The sequence below is a fragment of the Arvicola amphibius genome, chromosome 3 (genome assembly GCF_903992535.2).
Source record: "Arvicola amphibius chromosome 3, mArvAmp1.2, whole genome shotgun sequence".
Lineage (NCBI taxonomy): Eukaryota > Metazoa > Chordata > Mammalia > Rodentia > Cricetidae > Arvicola > Arvicola amphibius.
The window spans coordinates 147969210-147995667 of record NC_052049.1 but is presented as its reverse complement, the minus strand read 5'-3'; the positions used below and the strand labels follow the sequence as shown (position 1 = coordinate 147995667).

The window sequence follows — 26458 nt, the reverse complement described above, 5'->3', positions numbered from 1 at the left end:
GAAGAGACATTTGGTTGAGTCAGGGATAGAAATCACCTCTAAATTATCCATCATCTTGGCAGGATGAAGCCATGTGCGGTCTGGTCAGGCGTTCACAGAGCATAGTACCCTGGAGAAGAGTACCTTCTTTAAACCAGAATTTCCTACTAAGTCCCAGATTAAACCTGTTGGCTCACAATAGGTCCATTATGTGCTGGGCTAGCCGCCGTTTTTATTATGGCACATTTGACTGGGTTCTGGACCATGTTTAGGCTCCTGTTTGACCTGATCCTGGCATGCTCAGAATGGGTGCTGATGGATCACTGCTTCCTCCTGCAGATCCCTTCATGAGGCTGTGAGCTTGAGGCCAGAGCATGCAGACCAGGCTTCCCCGAGCGCTGGCCGCCCTGGGCGTGGCCCTACTCCTGTCTTCCATCGAGGCAGAAGGTAAAATGCTTTTTACTTTCTCTATGGCAAGTGATACTGAAGAATTCAAGAAAGGAAAAGGCTCTCCTCCTGCTTCTGTTGCTTGCTCTGTTTCCTCTGCACTTCTCCTGTGATTTCTCTTCTCCAGAGAAATCTCCTCCTTCTGAGGTATGTCCGTTTTTCCAGACTTTCAAGTCCAGCTCTAATATTCTGCTTCCCCTACTCTGTGCAGTGCTGTCTGGTCTCTCTGTGCTTGTCTGTAGTGTGCTGTCCACACTGCCACCTACGCTGCTGCCTTCCCTGAGGACCAGTCCCCTGCATAGGGCAACAGCTGCATCCAGCTCTACCAAGAGGATCCTGGAGGTCTGGGTACCAGGAATCTCAGAATATGGACATCCTCACAGGATCACCTGGGTCGGGACTGTGACCTTGGTGACAACATGAATAAAAGACTCCAACATCGCCAGCTCCGCGCGTCTGGTTTTCTTTTCTTTTCTTCTTGAGCAGATTAGGGAACTTCAATTGGCTAGGCAGACTTTTAGGCAAAGGATCCAACTTTCAAACTGACTGTCACTTGAGATGGTGGGTATGGGGATGAGTGACAAGCAGAAACCAATTCATAGGGGGTACTTACTCAATCTAGGGACTCTGCTGTTGGTATTTGGTTCCAAAGTCTCTAAAGCATGTGTCCCAGAACAACCCAGCTCAGAAGGATTGGCTCTGGGCCAGGGTTTCCAGCCTGGAGGCGGCTGTGAGCCGGGCACCCCCTTGGCGTGCTCACCCTTGCTTGGCTCAGGAAGACCTGGCCGCGTCTGACCTCAATGCCTTGGCACTAGGTGACCAGGGACACCACAATGCAGCTCCGAATTGGCTCCTTGTGACCCTGCCCTCTAGAAGACTTCTGTTAAACTTTTAACCTAATTTTATTTTGTTTGGTGTGCTTGATGCTTTAATATCTTAGTATTTATTGACAAAGCCACTTCTACGTTATGACCTCACTGGCTCTTTGAAGCTATCATTTGCGATTTGGCAAATTTATCATATTCTGCAATATTAACGAGTTAATCTTAATTTTTCTTTACCCTCTCCAATGAAAGAGACACCTTTAATGAAATTATAGAGGAGACATCAGTAGGCTCTGGAAATTCCAGGGTAGAATGCCCTGCTTGTAGAAGGGTAGGGATGTAGGGATGTTTCTTGGCAACCCTGATTTTTTTTTTAATGTTCTACTTCAAAACTGCGGGTACAGAGAACTAATGTTAGGAAAAGAAAGAGTCCCCAAATGTGTAGCTCGCCTAAGATTCAGAGATGCTGGCTGGCCGGCCCACCTGATGAGGAAATTCAGAGGGCCTCCTGAAGGAGTTTTCGGATGAGGTGGCCTTGCAGTAATCTTTGCTGTGTCGTCAGTTAGGAAGGAATTTTATTTGAGAGACTTCTGGAAGCACTACTAAAGATATTTTTAGATAAGTCACTGAAGTGGCCGTTTCTTGCTCATTAAGAAAATGGTTCTTTGGAAATAAAAGTTTTGAGAATACTCCAGTATAGGGTTAGGCTGGAGATACCGGTAAGTGGAAGACATTGGTTCTGAACTGGCAATGACCAGTCAGCAAAAAACAGTTAAAGACGATATTATACTATTTGCCTTCCTGATTATTCCCATTGTTTCTTATATTCTATCTTTGTATTAATTTTCACATGGTGTAATTCTTTCTTAAACTCTTGTCTTTTGCTCAGTATCTTTTAATAAGATTCATTTTTGGATTGTTTTCTGGTTTGGCAGCGTCAAACAGAAATATGATTCACACATAAAAGTCATATATCTAACTTAAACATTTTTTATAGTCATATAAAGAAAGAAAAGGGACCAGGAAAATTGATTTTTATGAAAGGTTTTTAACATAATGCTATTGTTTCAACACGTGATCGATAGAAAGACCATAGGCCAGCTCCTCTGCACTCCTGGGCTAAGTTTTGGAAGCTGGGCATGCACTTCATACTTGCAGCCCTTTTCATTTCGGACTGGCCACACTTCAAGGGCTCCACGGCCACATGAGACTCTTTGCTCCTTGTTGGGCAGCTCAGCTCTGGTGTTAACTACCAACTAAGTGGCCCCAGGAGCCTGTGAAGAGCTAACAAAATTTGTGGCCAAAGTCTTACTGAAGACATTGGGCTAGAAAATAGATTTTTTTTTCCCCTGAAATCTTTCTGTTGGGGCATTTCAAAATTTCAGCTTGCCCCTCGTTTGCAACCTTCTGCTAAGGGAGCCAAGGCTACTTTGCTTTCTTTTGTTGACTCATATGTTCTTGTATGGTTCCTGGCTCTTTTTAATTTACTTTTTTATATGCTAGAAACAGTTTTTAATGCTAATCTAAATTATTTTGAAATTTGCATTTAGAAACCATGATAATCATTTTCCACATTGCCTCTATTTGCATGATGAATTATATTTCAATGCTGATTTACTGTGTCCAATAGATATAAAGGCAAAGACTACTTCCTTTTTGGCCTTAAGTAATTATTAAATAGACTAGCAAACTTTAATCTTTCCAAGTGCTCTGTATGACCTAGAGTATATGCATTAGGCTGTGATCATGTAAATTAATAGGTTTTTAGATAGGTTAACTTTGCATTAAATAGTTAAAGGTCAGTGTTCCTCTTTCCTTTATCTAGAGTTTGGGATGGACACATATTTTGTGAAATACAGAGTTTTAATTTTTGTAAGTTTTATTTATAGTTTATAACATATAATAAACAATTATTATCAGTTCATTAGTGATCTTAAGTCATGCTTTAACTATGTCTGTGTCTAGATTAAGGGACTAATTTGATATATATTTCTATAATTCTGTATCTAAAATGTAGCAAAACATCCAAACCAGAGAACATAGATATCATGCATTCTGATTATTTTATTTTCTAAATGAGGAACTGAGAATTCCTTAAGTTGATTTTTTTTCTTTTTTTTTTTTTTAGTTTTTGAGACAGGGTTTCTCTGTGGCTTTGGAGCCTGTCCTGGAACTAGCTCTTGTAGACCAGGCTGGCCTCGAACTCATAGAGATCTGCCTGCCTCTGCCTCCCAAATGCTGGGATTAAAGGCCTGCACCACCACCGCCTGGCAAGTAGATATATTTTTTAAAAATATATTTATTTTTATGTTTGTGAATTGGTGTGAGGCTATGAATTTCACTGGAACTGTAGTTATAGACAGTGTGAGTTGCCACATGTGTTCTGGGAATTGAACCCTGGTCTTCTGCAAGAGTAGTCAGTGCTCTTAACCACTGAGCCATCTCTCCAGTACTTCAAGTTGATATTTTAATGTTGCTATTAGATTTTCTTTGTCCATAACATATTATACTGTACCCATCGATTCATCTATCCATCCATTCATCCACCCACTCTCCTACCTCCTCCCTATTCATCCATCCATACAAATATTTGCCATGGTTAATTCTTGGATATAGATTCTTGTTGGGTGCTCCCATTGGAAAAAATGATTATTTTTCTTTAAAACAAGACAGACACACCAGTTTTAAAAATGTTCAAACAATAATGTGAAGTTAATCTATCAAATTCTATCTATATCTACATTGGTGGTACAGTGGTGAGCATAGCTGCCTTCCAAATTCTATCTATATTTGAGTTGCAGATATCAACATGCCACATGTATATTATTGCACAGACATAATTTCTTCTTATAGTGACTTTGAGAGAATAGAAAAATATGTATATATTAACAAGTACTGTAAGTGTTGATCCTAACACTTTTGACTGAAATATTTCTTCTACTTACATTAAATCTAATGTGGTAGAAAACTATACAGACTACAAGATAAAATTGTTGTTATCTATGAACTGCACTTATTCCTTTTGCATTTAATTTATAGATCAAGGATTCCAAGGCCTATAGTTAGGTTGTTATAAATACAAAAGTAAATAACAAGTAAAATGTCTATATGTCTGCATGTTGTATAGAAGACATTGAATAATTTTTACATAGTATAATTATTCCTATCATGTCCTAAATCCTACCAGTTTGTGTAACAAAAATATCATCATAAAGATACTTTTATATCACAGTATTTTGATAACAAAAGCATCATGTTTAAGTATAAAATTAAGCTACCAGTTACAAGATACTTAAAGTTTCCTTTCTTTCATTCACCAGATTGCTAGTAGTTATAATGTTAATTCTGTTTCCCTTGTCTTGCTATGGTGGCTTGCATTTACAAACCATATGTAGTCAGTTAGTGCTTGTACTACGCTAGCATCAGCATTACTTTTGGGAACACCTAGACTCTGCGACAATGTAATAATGGTGGTTGTGAATTAATGTAAAAAAGTTTCCAAATCAATAAAAACAAATATGTGTAATGATTTAAATCAATGTAGTTCATACCCTCACACCTACTTCATCATTTTTTTCAAAATGAAAACTCCCAAGCTTTGTAAATGAAATGACAAGCTTGAAGGGCTGTATGTTTGGTGAACTCAATGAGAAGAACAGCGGGGTAGGTTCTGGTTTTCACACTGATAGGCCATTTTTCCTACTTTCGAGTCCCGTGTACCACATCTGACTTCCCACGAGCACCTTAAAATCCTCTAAAATGTTCAAGACTTTTCCCCCCACAGTCATTTTTTCAGTCTATCTGGAATCCTGGTCACTTGGATATCAACAAGGTGGGCCGCTGCTGGCCTTCAGCAGTTTTAACCTAATGTCCGCTGCTTCAGGTCTATTTCCTCCAAGGTTGGTGGTACTATTTTTCCATGTACTGATTTTTAAAAAGCTGCTCAGGCCAGTTGTGTCTGCCTTTGCATTAAATTTGTCCTGAGCCATTGCTATCAGAACAATATTTTATAATGATATTCTTAATACCCATCGTCCTATTAACATCTGTTGCATGCTTATTACATATACTAAGTGATGACTTCGGCTAAACGTTGCAATATGGTAACAGACAGAAGAATGCTGAATGATTCAGCTGTGCATGCAGATTAATCGTCCTAATCTCACTGCCTGTGTATGGATAGGAAGAAAGTAACATTCGTTCCTCCACTAGCATAGCCAATAAAAATAAAGACATCTCCTACAGCTGGAGGTGGCGATTTATTAAAAAAGATGTTTGCCTAATCAGTTTTGTTTCCTTTAAAAATGTGCTATGAATGTTAAAGACAGCTAATCTAATGCCCGTTAAATTCTGAACTGTGTCTCAGAGCCATTACCGCATTTCGATTGACTTTCATACAATCCTAGAGGGAGATGGTACCCTCTTAAAACAGAGGTAAACCACCTCACTCATAAGAAGTTAAAGTAGAATATGGCTGAAAACCATCTATTTTATCGAACTTGCTTCAAGTGCAATGATTTTCAAGGCGTCGACCATGCACTGACAGTGAGTCAGTCTAAGGCTGCATGAGGAGGCATGACCATCGTAGTAGAGAATATCATTATAAAATATTTCAGGAATGTCTTTGTGTAATGACTATTGTACATGGAAGCTGTTGTTTATTGTGGGAAACTAAAAATAAGCCAACATTTCATTGACACATGCATGATGCTGTACAGTTTTGTATGTAAACTGTTCCTTTCCGTACTTCGCAGTTATTTCTGTCATTGATTTCTCCACGTTTTTATACAGTCATGTCTTCCAATGCTGATCCTTCATTACTGTGTCCTCCAAGTTCTGTAAATAATTTCCCATAAATATACATTGATGTTGTCTTCTCATAATTAATCATTGTTTTGTAGAGGGCCATACTGGCATTTTAGCTTAAAATGCTACTTCTAGTATGGAGTATACCTACTCCCAAGGCAATGACTGTGTTGGTTTACACCTTGGGAGCACAGCAAATTGGTGTAAACAGGCAGAATATGGTTTTATAAACATCTCTAGTACTGCTTATATACTCATAAATTATTAACATCTTATTTTAATATTTGCCTATATTGATATCAATATACACTTAATGTATATTTTCTTGAAAGACATATTTCATTTTTTTATGATTTTACCTTTCCACTCAAATACATTTTAAAAATCCTCTGCCCCAGACTGGGATTTATCAAACAACAATAATCAAAGCAACAATGCAGAAATTGAACCCAAACCATCAGTGATTTTCTTTCCACATTATAAAAGTGTATGATGGCACTGTTCTAAATTAACATCCGTGGTTGTAAGCAGGTTGTGATTTGGCATGCTTGTTCAAAGTGCACTCAGCATGTATTGAATTTCCTTAATCGTTATGTGAATTGTTTGCATATGTGGTTATTATATGTGATTTCATTGTTCTTGTATCCAAACACATTTCTATTCTGCTTGATTTTGCTGGCCATTCTTGAATGACCTAGCAACTCAAGAATCAAGTGTTCCGTGCTGTCTTCTGTAATTTGTACACTTTCTGATGTTTTGTCATATCTCGTCAGCTTTTAATTTTATTCTGATCCAACAAGGTATTTTTTTATACTTGTTGGAAACAAATTTATGCAAAGACAACTTTAGTAAGCTTTGCTCATCACAATTCTTCATTAATATATTAACCATTTTTTGACGTTGGAAAATGCAACTAATTTCAACTCTCTTTTTGCAGTTGACCCACCTTCCGACTTGAATTTTAAAATTATAGATGAAAATACTGTTCATATGTCATGGGAGAGACCATCTGATCCAATTGTGGGTTACAGAATAACGGTGGACTCTACAACAGGTGAGTTCTGAGGTTTTGGGACAGATATCAAGATCATACAGTCTGTTTGCCTAACCTCATATTTAATCACAATGAGGGCAAGAATAAGCAAGCCGGAGGGACTTGGTTGATGTCACCTGGTATTTGGTGGACTCAGGGCTACAGAATCCAATCCTAATACTTATTGTAAGCAAAGTGAGGCAAAACAAAACTTGTTTCAGATGTTTTATTGTGTTATATGTAGTGCTAACCATGTTGCTCAAGTGTGGAGAACCAACGTCTAACAGGTGGGAAAGTGACTATTTGTATTGCCTTCTATTTGTATTGAAGATAAGAAATCTTTGGTTGGCAATGACTATGGACATTGCCTGTATTGCTAACCACTTGAGCTGGGCTTATTCACTATCTCTTGACCTTTAGAATACCAGTGGTTTAAAATGCTTCCTCATCAGGGAGCTTTTAAAAATAGGTAGTATGGCTAAAGAACTGAAGAAGGGGTTAAAAACTTCCCCCTTTGCTGTTTCTTTCTAAGTTTATTTGGTCAATGGCTTCATTTATTTTAAAGAATATTCTAAAAGAGCTCAAATAGGGTCCAGCCCATTTCTAGATACTGGAATATTGGCTTCCAGTCTTCAAAACAGGCACCACAAAGAGCCAATCTAATATATCCCCAATGTCCTCATGTCCCACGGTGCTCTGACCCACATAGATACAGTACATGGCCCATGTGGATATCAGGAGCATTTCTCAGAGTTTTCTTATATATGCTACCTTTCTTCATTATGCTTTGTGAATTATTTAATATAATTTAAGTATTAACAGACATGCAATCCATAGGAGCTATTGTGCTTTCTTATTGAACTGAGAGTTAAAAGAATCTAGATGTAAGTATACTGTCATTATGTAAGTAAATTCTCAGAATATGATATTATGATACATATGGCATCCAATTCAATAAATTCAGAGGACTATTGGTACCTAACAGAGTATGGTCCACATTTGAATATGGTTTTTTCTATCTTTCTGTTCTCTCCCAATTTATAATTTAAAATTGAATTACTTTCTGAGTCATATTTTATTTATAACCTTTTTTATTATTTCATGTTTATTATATTTTTGGTCTGATATTATAACATACCTTGAACTTAGAGGAATTTCAATCTTTTAAAAAGTATTGAATGTGCTTGCCAAATAAAGGCAAAACTATTGCAAATATTGGGTTTCCTAAAAATGCAGCATCTTCTTTTTGGGAGATAGTTAAAAATGTTTGCATGTCTTGGCAGAGTACATGGCAAAACTTTCAGTGATGGTGATACATTTAGACTTCTTTTGTCATATATTATTATTGGGAAAGTTTTGGATGTATTAATATTTTCCTTTTTGTATTTACAGAGGGGCCTACTAAAGAGTTTACCCTTGCAGCTAGCACCACAGAAACTCTATTAACAGACCTTGTTCCTGAGACAGAGTATGTGGTGACTATAACTTCCTATGATGAAGTAGAAGAAAGTGTGCCAGTTATAGGTCAACTGACAAGTAAGAGCACATACACATTTGAACACTTTCATAATATTGTGATATCTCTTCCTTCCCTCCTTTCAGCCCCCCCGGCCAATTCCTTTCTTCCAACTCCTTTCATGTCCTCCCCACTTTCAAATTGATAACCTCCTTTTCTTTGACTATTACTGTCACGTAGATAACATGTATATGTATTTTGCAGACAATTTTCCAACCTCAGATTTAATCTATTATATAAATAACATACGAGCACCACTTTTTATGATCCTTGTTATTAGTACTTACAAGCAATTCATTCACGCTTTTTAACCTTGGTCTCTGGAAGTGGCAGAAATGTGCTGAACGAAATGATTTGAAACACCAAAAAATTTCAAGCAATAAAGTCTTTTTGAAATATCTCTGACATTTCATTAAATAACTTATTTGTAAGAAAATTGTTGTTTGGCATTCTGACAATACGGACAAGACCAAACATTTGAAACACAATATTAAAGAACAATGTATATGTTCTGTTTTAAGAAGTGTATGTATATATACACACAGACACACCCATACACACACACCCATACACACACACACACACACACACACACACACACATATTTGGTAATTTCTTTTGTTAATGATGGGCTTTTTGACTCAGTTCAAACAGGTGATCCAGCAAAGACAGGGGAGAAGAAACCTGGGAAAACAGAGATACAAAGTGAGTTTCTTCCTATACTTTTGTTTGGATTTGTAGAAGTTCCAAGTGCCCTGCCATAGATGTTCTAATTATACATAAAGCTTGATCATCCTCTCTGTATTAATAGCTGTAAGCTTTCTCTGGAAGGTGTTAGCGAGACGAGAGAAATGTCTAACTAAATAGTTATAAACCTTGAGTTCTGACCTTCTGGCTAATATGTCCTCCTAAGACAAATTAGAGCAACCGATGGTACTTACAGAGGTTTGGGAGAAGACTGAGCTGGTCTTAGTGCTCAAAGCAACTCAACCGCTATGAAACACACTTTAAGTCTATTTGTATATTGAGCTCATCTCTGGGATATTTCTGACTTGGCTGATGATGTCAGCTTTCCCAATCTTTCCAGAGTTCCTGCAGCCCATCTCTAAGAAATTGAATATATAACTAGCTGAAAAACACTTTTATTTAGTCTCGGCTATGAGGCTGTTAGCCTTCTTTTGTCTGACGGTGCTTTGTGTGACTTGCTAGAGTGAACGCCTTAGGAGTTTCTTGGACTTCTGATTTTGTCACTTTGTAAGTTGTCTTTATGACCCAGATTGATCATAAAAACAATATAAACACAGAGGCCTCTTTCTCTGGAAAAATTTCCTCTAGATCACTGTTTATCATTCTTTCTTAGAAGTCCAATAATCTGAAATGGAGTTTCTCCTATGCAGTTACATTAATATTTTCCCAAACTATCAATATTTATCCTAAATCAAAATATTCTGCCAGATATGGGTTTTAAAAGACTAAAATTGCTCTCTCTATTAAATATCATACAAAAATTATTTAAGCATGCAACTTGAAATTGTCTTGCACAATTTTCCAGGACATTTTCCTGCTTCTCTTTGCCAAAATACTTCTTTTATTATCTACCAACTAACTTCAAGGACAAAAACATCTTCAGAAATTCACTAAATGTTGCCTTACAAATGCATTTCATGAAAACCAATGTGCTTCCTTGACCATGGAAGAAGGAAAGATAACGTGTGGTCATAAAAGCACACTACATTTTAATCCCTTGAAGATACCACATGGCCATTTGGACTCTTATATCAGCAATATTTTCTCTTTTTGTTTAGTAATGGAGGTCTTAGTTGTCAAATTTGAATACATAGATAATGAAAAAATATTTTGGCTACTTTGTATGACTGTATGTATAGACTACCTTGACTAAAACTTAGACATTTATATTGGGAAATATGACAGACTATTAAATATTTGCTCTTCTCTTCAACTTAGACTGATCTGCTTAAAGAGCACAGATTATATTTACCTGTTGATAAGTAACAAGGCAGGAGACACTCATTTCTTTTGTGTGTCTCCCAGATGTTTTCTGGAATCTTCATTTGGGGAAGTGTAAAGATGTGGTTTAGAAATACAGGTCGGCAGGGTGCATGCTTGGACTGTGTTCTCCTGGGCAGTGTGTATCGGGTGTCTAGTTATTTCTTTGCACAGAATGTCTTACCTAGCAATTTAAAGACATCCAATTGCCAAAATGGATCTTGGTAACTGAAAATGCTTTGGTGTTCTAAGGTTTTATATTGTTTTATGTGTATAAATGGAAAATAATGGGTCCAATATATTATAAGCAGTAGAATGATTTGGAGCATTTTTTGTAATGTTAGCCTTTGTATTTCTAACTGTTTAAAAACATGTTTAATGTGTCACAGAATGCTCGGTCAGCGCCTGGACTGATTTGGTTTTCCTTGTGGATGGCTCCTGGAGTGTGGGAAGAAATAATTTCAAGTATATTTTAGACTTCATGGCTGCTCTTGTGTCTGCTTTTGACATTGGGGAAGAGAAAACAAGGGTTGGAGTTGTTCAGTACAGCACAGATACCAGGACTGAATTTAACTTAAATCAGTATTACCGAAGAGATGACCTGCTTGCTGCAATTAAAAAGATACCATACAAAGGCGGCAACACAATGACAGGTATGTTTAGAGAGATTCCTTTATTGTTTAAAATAAATGAAGTGTCTATTTTGATTGCATAGCAAGTGCCTTTGGAATTAACCTCTTAGGCTCTAACCTTGGCAAAGGAGTGAGAGCCTAGAGTATATGAGCATGTTTCTTTTTTTCCCTGCAGGGGATGCCATTGACTACTTAGTTAAAAACACTTTCACTGAATCTGCTGGCTCAAGAGTGGGCTTTCCTAAAGTGGCAATAATTATCACAGATGGCAAGTCGCAGGATGAAGTGGATATTCCAGCACGGGAGCTTCGCAGTATTGGAGTTGAGGTTTTCTCTCTGGGTAGGTGAAGTCTGACCAGCCATTTTCCTTCTGGATCTCCTTCATTGCACTTAATGCTTAAGAAGATAAAGGTTGAGTCCTCAAGGAAGGATGCTGTCAAAAGTGCTCACTGCATTGTATAGAATAGTATTAAGTAGTCTTTGAGTAAAAATTCTGCTTATCTATTTCCTCATAAAACTCTTAGCATATGGATTAAGTGAGGTGATATTAACATGCTTCGCCCGCTCTCTACTTTTCAAAGAACATTCTGCCAATGATTCTAATAAAGACCCTCCTTGTATTATCATTAAATGGATTTTATGCATTCTGCATTACATAATACTACAAGCATTCACAGGGCTCCAGCTCATTCAGCACTTTGGAATAAAACATATTATCTTTACAGATGTCAGAGACAAGTGATGGCACAGTTAAAAGGGGGGGGGGCTCTCTCTATTAACCATTTGGTTTTCTCTTTGGCTGGTTACTTTTTGTGAAATTATAAAATCCTTTGTCATTGAACATTTGTTTACCATTTATCTATCATCTACCTATTCGAGATAGGTTCTCACTATGTAGGTCTGGTTGTCCTTGAACTCACAGAAATCTTCTGGCTTCTGCCCTGAATGTGGTGCAATTAAAGGCATCTGTCAAAGCAACTCTGGATTTTGACTTAAAAAGGGTTAATAGTATCTTCAGTTTGAGACTTAGAATTATTGCAAAGAACGTCTTGCAGTTGGTAGGGTTCCATTTTTAACATAGTCTAACCCTTTGTTTTCAAGGTATTAAAGCTGCAGATGCAAAAGAACTCAAACAAATTGCATCCACACCTTCCTTGAACCACATTTTCAATGTGGCCAATTTTGATGCAATTGTGGACATTCAGAATGAGATCATCTCCCAGGTGTGTTCAGGAGTGGATGAACAACTCGGTGAACTGGTCAGTGGAGAAGAAGGTGAGTGTTTGTTTGTTGAGAGGTATTTAGACACCAGAACTTTTTGACAGCGGTTCTTGCTTTACAGGTATTCCAGAATAGATCTATCTTAACCGTATTCTACAGTGATTGTCTGGTTTCTCAACTTGTTAATACAGTGGTATTATTTCCTCCATCCAGGGGAAAATTGACAAATATTTAGTTTCTGTGAAGTTCCTGAACATTTTTTGGGAGGGTAAAATTTGATTAGACTTAGTTTATTTAACATTTTTAACTTTAATTAAAAATTAAAATATAATGACATAATTTCTGCTCTCTTATTCCTCCAACCCTCACATGTTCCTCCTTGCTTCCCTTCAAATTATGGATTATTTTTCTTTGCTGTTGTTGCATTTATGTTTGTGTGTGTAGATGCATAAATATATTAATACAGCCTTTTTACTTATGCTGAATTTGTTTAGTGTTACTTGTATGTATATGACTTCCAGGGTCTACTTGGTATTGGAATAACAGTTGGGGGCTCACCTCTAGGAAAAACTACGCCCACTTTCAGTCTTCCTTAGTTGGGGGTAGTTTTTTTGTCTGGGGTGGGGCCTTATGAGATTCCCCTCTTCCGTTGATTAGACTTTTATAAAAAAGTCTTTTTGTGCATATTGTCTATCCACAATCAGGCTTTTCTGGTATTTGCTTTAATTATTTTATATGCAGACCTAAACTTTGGCAGGTTGCAGACACTATAGCATCCTAGAACATGAAAGACTGTCGAATGGCTAACTTTCCCCACCCCCACTCTGTATTATCACAAGATCCATATGCCTGCTTTCATTTTCCTTAGGATATTATCTCTCTCTACTTTGAACAGGCTAATTCTTAGTCAAGTGTAGTTTTGTGCTCACCACAATCAGGCAAAGTTTTCGTTGTGTGGCTGTTTGAACTTCTTGCATGGGTAGCCACGACCACATCACAGCTACATCCATCTTTCTTCAGGGCCTGTAGTGAGTAAATCATCAATGTAGAGAACAGTTAGCCAACATCCCTGTTGGGACACGAAAATAAAGAGTAAAATGCCAAATTCAAAATGAAAATTTGGTTTCAGAGGATTAAACTTTCATAAGTTTATTTCAAAAAATTTTTTTCCCAACCAAACTTTTCAGTGTACTAACTTCAATCCTGGCCATAGAAACCGTTTGTCTGTTCATCCAGGTGGATTAGGGAGAGAGGATATCCATGAACACTTTCTGATGTGGACGTCATCAATGTGAATAAGGAGAACTGGACCTTCAGATGTAAAACCTAATAGAGCTGTACATTAACAACCACCACATTTTTTTTTTTCTAGTCGTTGAGCCTCCTTCAAATCTAGTTGCCACAGAAGTGTCATCAAAATACATTAGGCTGAGCTGGGATCCATCTCCCAGCGCTGTGACGGGCTATAAAATCCTCCTCACGCCAATGGCTGCAGGAAGCCGACATCATGCCTTGAGTGTGGGGCCTCAGACAACCACACTCAATGTTCGCGACCTCTCAGCTGACACGGAATACCAGATCAGTGTTTCGGCCATGAAAGGACTGACATCCAGTGAGCCGATTTCTGTAATGGAGAAGACTCAGCCAATGAAAGTTCAAGTGGGTAAGTCAGTCATTTGATCACGGGGGTTGGAATACCACAGTACGGCCTACTAGTCCAGACTTTGTTTTGAACACAGTATTTGCGGTAGTTTTCTTCTCCCTTTCTTTTGTTTTGCAATGGATGGGGTTTTTTCCTGGAGCCTGGAGCTTGCTGTTTTGGCCTAGACTGGCTGGGTAGTAAGCCCCAGCATCTGCCTGTCTCCATGCCCTCGGTGCTACATTAAGGTCTACTTGATTCTTATGTGGGCGACTAGGCTCCAAACTCAGATCCTCATGCTTGCTCAGGAAGCGCGGGACCCATCAAGTTGCCTCCCCAGCCCTGCAGCAGTTTTTGAAAAGAAGTAGACTTATGAAGAAAGTGAGATATCTAGAGCTGTTTATATCTTAATTTGATTATATTTTAGTTCATGTTTGTTTACGTACGGATTTTCTTTCTCTTCACAGAATGTTCACGTGGTGTGGATATAAAAGCTGATATTGTGTTTTTGGTCGATGGTTCCTATAGCATCGGGATCGCAAACTTTGTTAAAGTTAGAGCCTTTTTGGAAGTTCTTGCGAAAAGTTTTGAGATTTCACCAAACAGGGTTCAGATAAGCCTTGTCCAATACAGCAGAGACCCTCACACTGAGTTCACATTGAAGGAATTTAACAGAGTTGAAGACATAATCAAAGCAATAAACACCTTCCCCTACAGGGGCGGATCCACAAACACAGGCAAAGCAATGACTTATGTCAGAGAGAAAATATTTGTGCCTAACAAAGGCTCAAGAAGTAATGTACCGAAGGTCATGATTCTCATCACTGATGGGAAGTCATCGGATGCTTTCAAAGACCCTGCTATAAAACTCAGGAATTCGGACGTGGAGATCTTTGCAGTTGGCGTAAAGGATGCTGTTCGCTCTGAGTTGGAAGCCATTGCCTCTCCTCCCCCTGAGACCCATGTGTTCACAGTGGAGGATTTTGATGCCTTTCAGAGGATATCATTTGAACTCACACAGTCCATCTGTCTTAGAATTGAGCAAGAGTTGGCAGCTATAAAGAAGAAAGGTTGGTAGATTTTGGAAAGTTATTTCTCCATAAACAAAGTTTCCCAGTTCTAAAACCATGGGTAGGATTCTTCTTCGATTCACTGGGTACAGGGAAACTTCCCACTGCCATTGAAAACCATCAAATTTAGCGTATTTGGGTCTAACACATAACTTTCTCCAGGGTATGCACATCCTTTCATTTTTGGTGAAAAAGATTGTTTACCCAAAGAGTCATGAGAGTTCCCTCCCTAGATCCCTGGGGGAGTTCAGGACCCAGCTCCACCACACTGTTTGTCATAGCCAATTAAGCAACCACTTACTGAGTTTCTACTGTGTAGCTACAGATCCAGGTCCTTTGAACCCAAAGCAACTAAAAGTCTTGGACCTTTGGATTCTTTTTGTGCATTCTCTTTTTTTGTTTTGGTGCGTGATACTTCACATCTGGAATTCTCTATTCTTTCTTCTTGATGTGTCTAAATTCTGCTTTCCAATGTTTAGTTAGAAGTATCACCCCCTTTTTAAACTCTCCTTCAGTTTTCTAGTATAACATCTTTACACATTTGTCTTTTTTGTTAGTAACTTTACACATTCCTGTCTTTCCTGTTTGTGTGTTCCCCAAGGACAATGTGCATTGAGCATTGTCGCTTCTTCTGATCAGTTTAATGCATTCCCAGTTTAATATTATTTTGAAAACCCTTCTTTTGTAGATGTGTATATGTACTTGTATGTGTGTGATGATGATGGGCATACATATGCCATGGCATGTGTGTGGAGGTCAGAGGCCTCAGGTGTTGTCCTTGACTTCCACCTTATTTGAGACAGTCTTTGCTGCTTGCTGCTGTACTCTTCAGGCTGAGTTCTTTTGTCCCCAGACCCTCTTCTTGCTGTGGAAGCACTGTGGTTACAGGGGAACCCCACTGCATCCAGATATAAATGGATTTGGGGGATTCACACTCAGTCACCTCACACTTGCATGACAAGTGCTTTCCCCACTGAGGCTCCATGCCAGTTATTATATTTGTTCATATGCCAGAAAATGCCTTACTGTTACTTTGAAATATCTGCCTACCTGTCACTAAGGGTTAACATGCAAGGACAAGGGTGACTGGGAAAATTGTTATGGTTCATTTAAAACCTGCTACTGTTTAGATAGACACTTCTGGGGGAACATTTATTCCATTACTGTTTTGTCTTGAGAAGCTCAGAATTCAAGTTCCATTTTAAATAATTGCTTCCTTTGTATAATATCATTACTGTTGTGGATAGTCAAGGAAAATGACCCGGAAGTCCTTTTAAGAAGGAGGCCTCTCGGCGGCTATATGCTTGGTTCTCAATGACCTTGCACAGAGGCAAGGGGTCTATTTTTATTCCATAGATTTAAAATTTTAAATTATTTATTTTTTTCCTTTTAAACAGCTTATGTACCACCAAAGGATCTGCGGTTTACTCAGGTGACTTCTAATAGTTTCAAAGCTGAATGGTCTCCTGCTGGAGAAAATGTCTTCTCATATCACGTGACATACAAGGATGTCAACGGGGATGATGAGGTTACAGTGGTGGAGCCGTCGTCAAGCACTAGTGTTGTTCTCAGCAACCTGAAGCCGGAGACCCTGTACTTGGTCAATGTGACAGCGGAGTATGAGGATGGGTTCAGTATTCCCCTAACTGGAGAGGAGACCACAGCTGAAGGTACGGTGCGGTCTCTTCCACGTTTGCTCAAAACCTTGGGATTAATTAGATAGCAAAGTTATAGCATGAATATACCACTTGCTTTTAGTACATGATAATAAAATGAAAAGCAAGCAAGCAAGCAAACAAACAAACAAAGGCTTTTCAGTCATTTTTGTCATTTTTAGGTGAACATTTCAACTGCATGAAGTGTATTGACCTTGTATAGCCATCATCGCCACCGTCCTTGCGCTGAATGTGCATAACCAAAGCACTGTAGCCATAGTGGATCTCCAGTTCCCAACGCCTGTTCTCAGACTGTCATCCTGCTTTCTGTTTCTTTGAATCTGACTATTATAAGCCCTTATCCAATGCAATCATGTGATGCTTGTCCCTTTGTCTGACTTCTTTCACCTGGTGTAATTCCCCATCCACGTTGCAGCTTCTGTCAGAGTTTATTTATTGAAAGAAGGTCTCACTATGTAGCCCTGGTTGACCTTAATTCTCTGTGTAAATCAGGCTAACCTTAAACATACAGAGATCCCTGCCTCTGACTCCTGAGCGCTATGGTTGCAGGCCTGTGCCACCATACTTGGGGCAGAATTTTGTTTCTTTATAAAGATGAATGTTATCTTGAATGACTGCACCGTGCTCTGTTTATTCATCTTTTAGGCTGTTCCCACTTTTAGCTACTGTGAAAAATGCTGTCGGGATGAGAGTGACTTAATCCCACTGGTGTCTGAGATCTATCATCTTTACTGATTAGAGCCGAATACATTTAGGCATAATTAATTTCATTTGACATTTAGTCTGGCCAAGAAAAAAATTAAGATGTGACAACTACTCTTAACATGGAGACAGTGATGATTCCAAGAGATGTGGCTTCTTTCCCCTGTTTTGACCGGGTGCAAGGGGAAAGAATCCAAAGGGTATCATGAGAATTTAAGATGTACAAGAAGAACTTGCAGATAGATCCAGCATTTATTGCATACCTTACTGATACAGTTAGGGAATATCTTTGTCTCTAAAACATTTTTCAAAGAAGATTGATAGTTTTCTTTTGTACAAGATAGAGGAATAGTTATGGCTGTAGGCCAGCTGAAGTATCTAACACATTTTTTGTGTGTTTTTATAACTTAGATATTTGCACTTAAGATATTTCTGCTTTTTTGTTGATTGCTGATACTGCCTAACACAGTTCAAGAAGAAACTTGAGTCTGACAGCTTTTAAAAACTGACTGTGAAGCAGTCTGCCTACCTGTTGAATTGAATTTTCCTATTTACTTCTGATATCTTCTGGTACAAATAGACTCACTGTTTGTACTGATGGTTTTGCATTCTCCCAGAACACTAAGGTTTGATGCTGTTGGGTTTTATTTGAGCACTCTCTTCAAACAGAAGAGAACAAGTACAGTTTTCTGTAGGAAGAGGTGGAGGGCACACGAGATAACTATACTATTAGTCACTTTAGGAAACTAGCCTAGGAATTAAACACCTTAAAAACAGTTGTGTTTTCTGTACTTGGTTTTATTTTCATTCTTTTAATAGGCTGAGAAACTACCATGCTTACAAACATACTGACATTGTTTGCTTTTGGACACAAGTCTCTGTTTTCCTCTGTAATATTACTTAGAGAGTTCTTTTTATTATGACTTCTTTACATAAAGATAAACTGTAGAAATAAACACACCACATTCTCACTTTTTGTCTTAAAAAAAGAGAAAAAAGAAAAGGGAGTTTGAGTTGTAGTCATAGATACTCAAGTTTTTAGATACTTGCGACCACAAAAGAGCTTGACGCCTGTCAGGTTGCTGCTTTTCACGAAACTGTGACATCTAAATTTCATTTTTAAATAGCCAAGTTTTGACATTTAACATCTTAATTGAGCTGGTGGATTTTCAGCTTGTACTAGGTGTCATATGCTATACTGAATGTTTCCCATGGATTATCTTATTCAGATATTTTAATAATCTAATAAGTAGTCATGTTTAACTGCTGAACAATCTGTGGCTCAAATTATGCATCTATTAAGCTTCAGAGCCAGGATTCACAGCCATTAGTCATTCTGTTTCATTTGTTTTGACTAATTGCTCTTTCTTCTTGATATAGTCAATGAATCATAGATAAAGTTTGCAAACTACAACTTCTCTCTTTCCTTCCTTCCTTCCTTCCTTCCTTCCTTCCTTCCTTCCTTCCTTCCTTCCTTCCTTCCTTCCTTCTTCCTCTTTATTTCCTTTCTTTTCTAGGGGAGGGATCAAAGTCTCACTATTTAGCTTTAGCTAGCTTGGAACTGGCCATGTACACCAAACTGGGCTTTAACCAACAGAGATTCACTTGCCTCTGCCTTCTGAGTACAGGGATTAAAGTATACAACCACCACACCCCACATATTTCTTTTACTGATGGATTTATTTTCTTTTCCTTTTTCTGTCTAGAGTGACCTACTTGTGTGTTGAATTTTTCTTTTTAAATTTTGATATACTCATTTTACTTTTGTGCATTTGGGTGTGTTTCCTGCACATGTATGTACCAGGTGTGTGCAGTGCCCTCAGAGGCCCGGGAGAGGGTGTTAGATATCCTGTAACTGGAGTAACAGGTGGTTGTGAGCTGCAGTGTGGGTGGTGGGAACCAACCTGCGTCCTCTAGAAGAGCAGCCCTGCTTTCAACCACTGAGCCATCTCTCCAGCCCCATGACTGCTGGCATTTCAAGTAAACTTCTAATTCTGTTTGTTGGTCACACACAACCACATTACACTACAGCTGTGCCGCAGCTTTGATGACTTTGAGTTCACCATTATTGAACGTGTAGTCCGTATGCACAGTCTTTTTTCTTGAGCATGTTTACCAAACATAAAGTCCAATGGTGTTCTCATTTGAGCTCTTACTTGAAAATTTAATTGAAGACCCTAAGTCTGTGCTGTCCACATTGCATTTCAACTTTGAGATTTATATGTAATGATATTCATTAAGTGCTTATCACATACTTTCCATTCATATATATATACACACATATATATGAATAAAAACACACACATATATATATACAAATAAGTATATGATCATACAAATAAGAAATTATTTGCAGAATGGCTTCAGAATCTATTTGAGGTCTGGCTAAACAAATGTTGTAACCAGAATGCTTGCAAATAAAGCTGGCCCTGGAATTTAGTTAGAAAAATACTATAGTTAATGTTCAAAAGCAAGTTTTTCTTGTACTCACATAAAATCGGCTAGCTTTAAAAAAGAATTATTCATCTTTAAATTTCAGTAAAAGGAGCACCACGAAACCTGAAGGTGACCGATGAGACTACGGACAGTTTTAAACTTACCTGGTCTCAGGCTCCAGGGAAAGTCCTACGGTATCGAATTATATATAGACCAGTATCTGGTGGAGAAAGCAAAGAAGTCAGCACCCCAGCCAATCAGAGGAGGAAAACACTGGAGAACCTGACACCAGACACAAAGTATGAAATATCTGTAATTCCTGAATATTCCTCCGGACCTGGCTCTCCACTGACAGGAAATGCAGCCACCGAAGAAGGTAAAGGAAATACGCTGATCACATGGAAACAACACGCATTACCTGGTTCCACTTATGGGAAAGCTTTAAGGAGAATATTTTATATGGCAGATTTTACACAAAAGATTTTTTTTCTTTTGAGAAAGAATGCATATATGTGGCCCAGGCTAGCCTCAAACCTATGATCTCTCTATCCTACCCTCCTAAGTGCTGGGATTGCAGAAGTATGCTACTATGTCTGACTTCTGTGGAAGATTTAATTTGTATAAGCACAGAAAAGGAATTAGATGCCATTTGCTCATTGTTTACTATTGTGTAAGACCCTATTTAGCAAAGCTTATATTTTGTTAGTGAGGCAGTGGTGTATACTGCCATAGAGTCATTACATAGGATGTAAATTTGGTATAACACATATATGAAAAAATGGGTGTTTTCAAGTCATTTAAAAAAAAACTAAATAATGCCTTTTGATACTATTATCTTTTTTAATGAAGTTAGAGGGAATCCAAGAGACTTAACAGTTTCTGATGCTACAACATCAACTCTGAAGCTGTCTTGGAGTGGGGCACCAGGAAAAGTGAAGCAGTATCTTGTCACATACACCCCAGCAGCAGGAGGTGAAACTCAAGAGGTCACTGTGAGGGGAGAGACAACCAACACAGTGTTGAGACGACTGAAGGAAGGGACACAATATGACATATCTGTGACAGCCTTGTATGCGTCTGGGGCTGGGGAAGCCCTTTCTGGTAAAGGAACAACCCTTGAAGGTAAGTAATGTCCCATGTTCCAGCAAATCTTGAGTCTGTGTGTGATTCTGCATGAAGAAGCTGGATGTGCTTTTAGAGAATGAAATCGTGACTGTGTAATCTTTTTTTCTTAAACGGAATGCGTATTTAAGATGAATACTATAAATCAACCTACTATATATAGATAGAGTGCGAGCAACTGCCATAAAGGCAAGGGCTGCTGCAGTGAAGAACATGGACAGTATTCAAGGGAAGGGACCTGGGGAGACTTGTCATCTGAGGAGGGTTTGTGGTCATGACTCCATTCGCCATGTGGGGGCCACTCTCTGACTTTGGTTATGCTCTTTTCATAAAACATTCATAATTGCTTAAGGACTATGACACCACACTATACTATTTTACATTACTTATGCAAATTGGTAATTAGAGAAAAGTTAATCGGAAGTACATTATGAGTGCAAAAAAATTAAAAGAAAACACTGGAGTTGGGCAAAATACCCAACATTAGTTGGATCCAATAGTTCAGAGGCCTTCTTCCCTCTTCCTTGACTGATGTTGGTAGGGCTAGTCTGTAAGGAACTGGTGCAGGTAACCACAGTTGGTGTGAGTAAATGTTTACCATAGCTGCATCCAGTCTGAGAAATGGTATTGCATAGCCATTCACCCCATCTTTTTAAAAATAATTTATTTATTTGTATTTTTATGTACATTGTTGTTTTTGCCTGTATATATGTCTGTGTGAGGGTGTCAGATCCCCTGGAGCTGTAGTTACAAACAGTTGTGAACTGTCATGTGGTTGCCAGGATTGAACCTGGGTCTTTAACAGCTGTAACATCTCTCCAGCCCCCACCTCATCTAGATTCTTAAAAAAATTAAAGCATCTTTCACCAACAATAATGTACTAGAAATCTCATATAGCAAAATGTACTTTGTAACCTTCAGTTAACATTTTCTTGTCCTGTATTTTTTTAGTTCAGATAGGTAGCATAATATTTATAAATTTATAACTTTATACAGAGAGCAATTGCCAAATCATCTGTGTGTGAGAGTGTAAACACACACACACACACACACACACACACACACACACACCTACATGTATTTGACCAGAAACTGTTTCTGAGGAAGATGCACAGGAAGTAAAATAAATTTTAAAAAAGCATTGTTTCTCATTTGTTGAGAAGGGAGAACGCTAAATAATTTGTGAACTCGCTGAAACTAAATTGTGTCGATCAAAGACGTCATTGTCACTTTAGTAGAGCTCGTGGCCTAGCATGAAGATTACAAAAGTGCTGTCCTCCTGCTTTTATGGACATATTTATTCTATTGTATTATGTGTGGCAAACTTGACGAGTCTGTGAAAGTGTAGTTGTGGCTAGATTAGTAGAAAATTTTTGCCCCTGCTTCTTCCATTTCATTTTATTATGCCAGTTCAGCCAAATCCACATACCATGTACAGGAATAGGATATGATGGTGAATGTGGGGAGTGGAAAAGCCCAAAGAAGAGCCAGGCAAATGCTTTTGAGGGCTTCTGTTTTTCTAATCTGGTGCTCTCCTGGGAGAGGAGGTGGTAAGACCAGACCTTGAAGGAATGCTTCTTCTATCCAGGGCCTGGAGTCAACCAGCAAGAGCTTTCTGTAGGTTAAAAAGTTTGCAGGTTATCTCGAGACCATGTGGCTTTCAAGTCAAAGGACAAAAGTTCTGCCTTATTCTTTTCTAGAATCCTTTGTAATGGTCTACAACCATTTCTAGCCTGAATTTCTTTCCTCGCACTTTTTCCTTTTGAAATGCAGTCGATGCTCTGAAAATTTCCCTTGTCTCTGGAAGAGAGATTTATTAGCACTGGCACCGGGGAAGTTCATGGTTGGCTTAGGACTGTTGTGTGATAGAATCACAAAGGCAGAGTTTATTACTATTTCAGATCCAAACTTCAGAGGAATCTGAGCAGAAGTCATTACATTTGATTTATATTGTCCCCAACTGCCGTTGTTGTCATTAAAGTAGATAGACTTAATGTAATTAAAAATGCGGCTGTGCATGCAAATGTACTTTAAGTCTGGATAGAACCCTTAGCAGTCACTGCTGGGACTTGACAGAGAGGGGAACCTGCTTTGATAAATCTAAGTGAATAATGCTTCGCTTTGATTCAGAGATTCGCCACAAAGGAATGGGTATATCAGTTTGGGAATAGTACAACTCTGTTTTTGAGTTTTGAGTATTTTCTAGCTATGGAAACCATGCCCTTTCAGGATTTCCTTTGTTTCAGTTGCTGTAGCAACCTGCTAGTGCCTGACCTATGGATGGCTCCCTACAGATCAAACCAAGTTGACTCAGCTGACATTTTGTTACAGTGAGGTCTTCAGCACAGTGCAGGGATTCTGCCTTATGCACAAAAACATGGGCTTCTCCAAGGTGGACTAAAACAAGGCTTCTCTGTTTTCTTAGATTTATTGCTGTCTCATAATTTGAAAAATCATACATTGAGGGTACAAGCACTCCGACATTGCCAAGGAACTTTATCACGATCACTGAATGCTAATTCAGTTTCTTGTCTGTGATTTAATTGCTTGCCAGAGAACTCCAGCTAAGTCAGATTTGGAGAGGCAATAATTAGGGAAGACAGATTTCTACTCCTGCAGCTCTGAAGCTGTGCTGCAGTTTTGGGAGATATTTACAAATTGCTTATTCCTCTAAGTAGCTAAGCTGAGTCTTCGACAGTGAACTTTGCCCTCTGGAACGGTGACTCTGGTTCTGTTTCCACATGAACGCTCTCCAGAGCAGGCCTTCTGTAGTCTGCGATGGAAATGCTCTCCAGAGCAGGCCTTCTGTAGTCTGCGACGGAAAGTTGGATGGCTTTTGAGCTGAGCTCTAACGGAAAAGACAAATTGATTTAGAAGAGCATTTACATTATGTTTGCAATTGAACTTCTATTTTTGAAAGTGCTGTATGAAGGCTGGCTGGAACAAGCTATAAGATGAAGCACAGCTTCATTACAGGGTGACTCATTCTTCAGTTATCATCATTGGTTAATTTATATTTTAATTATGTTTGAATTGGATACTAATTTCCTTTTCGGAAGGCAAATGGAAAAGAGCTAAGGAAACATAGGAAAGTTACTTAAATGAGACATTGGTTCTTTGGCATAGCATGTGGAAAAACTGTATAGTTCAACTCTTGGTGAATGTTCAGATCATGAGGAATACACCTGTCTGCTGCACCAATTCCACAGCATCAGCAATGAGGTGATGCAAACAGACACGAGAAAAAATTGCATTTTGAATATATATATTCATATATATGCTCATATATTGTTAATATATAGTAATATATATTATATAATCATGTTCATATAAATATGAACATTATTTATAGTCAGGAGATGCCAAACACCAAAATTGCTTTAAAGAATATTCTTATTTTTTAAAACAATTTTATACGCATATACAGTGTATCTTATTCTGATTCTCTTCCCATTTCCCCTGAGCATTCTGCCTCTCATACTACACACGTCCTCCTCCTACTTTCATGTCCTCATTAAAAAATACAACCTCATAAAAAACCAGTGGAGCCCCATTGGTGCTACCTGAATGCACTAATGAATGGACATGAGGCTATCAACCTGAGCATAGACAATCTACCAATGGCCATTTGCTCTTAAGAAAACAAAAATGAATCCTCCTTCCCCAGTAGCTAGTAACAACCAATAGCTTCTCAGCTAAGGGTGGGGCCTCATGAACGCCTCCATTTTGAAATATTAACTGGCTCGACTCTGTGCAAGTTGTTCAGGTAGCCACAGATGCTGTAAGTTCATGAGTATAAAGGCCATATCAGGTCCAAAAGATGGCATCCCACAGCTCATTTTCCCTCTCACATTCTTTCTACTGCTCTTCTGCAATGTTCCCCTAAGCTCTGGATGTTACAATAGGTGCTCTATTCAAAGCCAAGTACTCAAAAGTCACTTATTCTCATTCCTTTGGCTGAATACCAAGATTTCAAAATCCGACTGAGTTTTATACTTTAAAATCGTGGACAGAAATATACTCCTATTCCTTGTACTTACACTGGTGCTAGGAAGATTGTATAGGAATGCTACTGAGATGGAATCAAAGGGAAAAGAAGAGATGACACTTAGAAGAGACACTCGAAACAAATGCCACGGATTCTTTTCCAGAGATACATGAAATATAGAAAACTCAAGTGCACAGTTGAGAGCAGGAGAGAGCAGGCACTAGGAGATTTGCATTATTGAAACACGCCACTAAGGAGAAACCCCCTGAGCAATCATCAGGGTCATAAAAAACATTGGAGGAACTCATGCAAGAGGGAGGGAGCAACCCCTCCAGCAGATGTGGATCTCCTCTAAGCAAGGTGGAGACAAAGGAACAAAGCTGCTGGGTTCTGCTCACTGCCAGGAGACCAGACTCTAACTTCTGGCTTTCTTTTTCTCCTCTCATTCCTAATGTATTCCAAACATGGATGCTTGTTCAAACCCAGTCTTACCAAACTAAAATATTTTCTGGTAGTTACTGGTAACTGGAGCTTCCCTGATGGCAGGGACTATAAATAAATTAAACAATCAAATACCTGCCTTGACAACACTGTGATTGAACTCACAAGAGTGCCATTGAGTGTTCAAAAACAGGCATGTGTTGGGAGTCGGTTTCTTTTAAGGCAGGATAGGCCAGAGGGAAGAGAAGGAGACATCCCACATCTCACTGAAAGTATGTGATGGTCGGTTAAATCAGCTTCCCAGGTCTCTGAGTGTCAGTCTTGAAGTGACTTGATTTATGTGCATGGCAAAAAAGCTATAAATATAGGAAAGGCCAAGTGACCACAACCATGACCCCCATTTTAACCAGTTTTGCTTCTCATGAATTCTTCATTTTCAAGGAGCCATTATTCTAGACAAATGCAAGAGTGAAGGCTCAGTGCCACCCTAGCCAAGTGTATCTTTTGCTCAAACAGCTCTGTAGGTCTCAGAGAGGAGCAACAGAAAGAAACTAGACATGTGTGTGTGTGTGTGTGTGTGTGTGTGTGTGTGTGTGGTGGGGGCGGGGAGTAGAAGGAGAGTGGAGAGTGTGTGAAGGGAGACACAAAAGAGTGAAGAGCTGTGGAGGAATGCATCACAGGACAGATTTAAAAGATTTTTTAGGAACTGCTAGTATTTAGACAGAGTCTCATGTGTTCTGATCTGAGCAGGGCTGAGCTTTGCCTCTCAAAACATTGTTATGTTCCTAATCATGTCGAGTCCAGATGTTTTGCTGCCGAGGCACTAGGGAGTGATATAGCTTGCTAGTGGCCCACTCAGGTGATTGTACCCTTAACGCCAACACCAGCCTAATGCTAGCCTGTGTCCTGCTTGTTGTAC

The 26458-nt window shown here is 38.7% G+C and overlaps 1 protein-coding gene across 1 annotated transcript in view; it reads left to right on the top strand.

The window, feature by feature from the left end:
• Positions 1-353: 353 nt before the first annotated feature.
• Positions 354-26458, top strand: part of Col12a1 (collagen type XII alpha 1 chain) — a 105379-nt gene continuing 79274 nt past the window's right edge. The window contains exons 1-12 of the mRNA XM_038322304.1: positions 354-426; positions 6994-7110; positions 8482-8625; positions 9251-9310; positions 11002-11265; positions 11420-11584; positions 12346-12519; positions 13838-14128; positions 14572-15174; positions 16572-16844; positions 20092-20364; positions 20838-21110. Coding sequence (XP_038178232.1) covers positions 354-426; positions 6994-7110; positions 8482-8625; positions 9251-9310; positions 11002-11265; positions 11420-11584; positions 12346-12519; positions 13838-14128; positions 14572-15174; positions 16572-16844; positions 20092-20364; positions 20838-21110 — 2710 coding nt within the window. The remainder of the gene's footprint in view (positions 427-6993; positions 7111-8481; positions 8626-9250; positions 9311-11001; positions 11266-11419; positions 11585-12345; positions 12520-13837; positions 14129-14571; positions 15175-16571; positions 16845-20091; positions 20365-20837; positions 21111-26458) is intronic.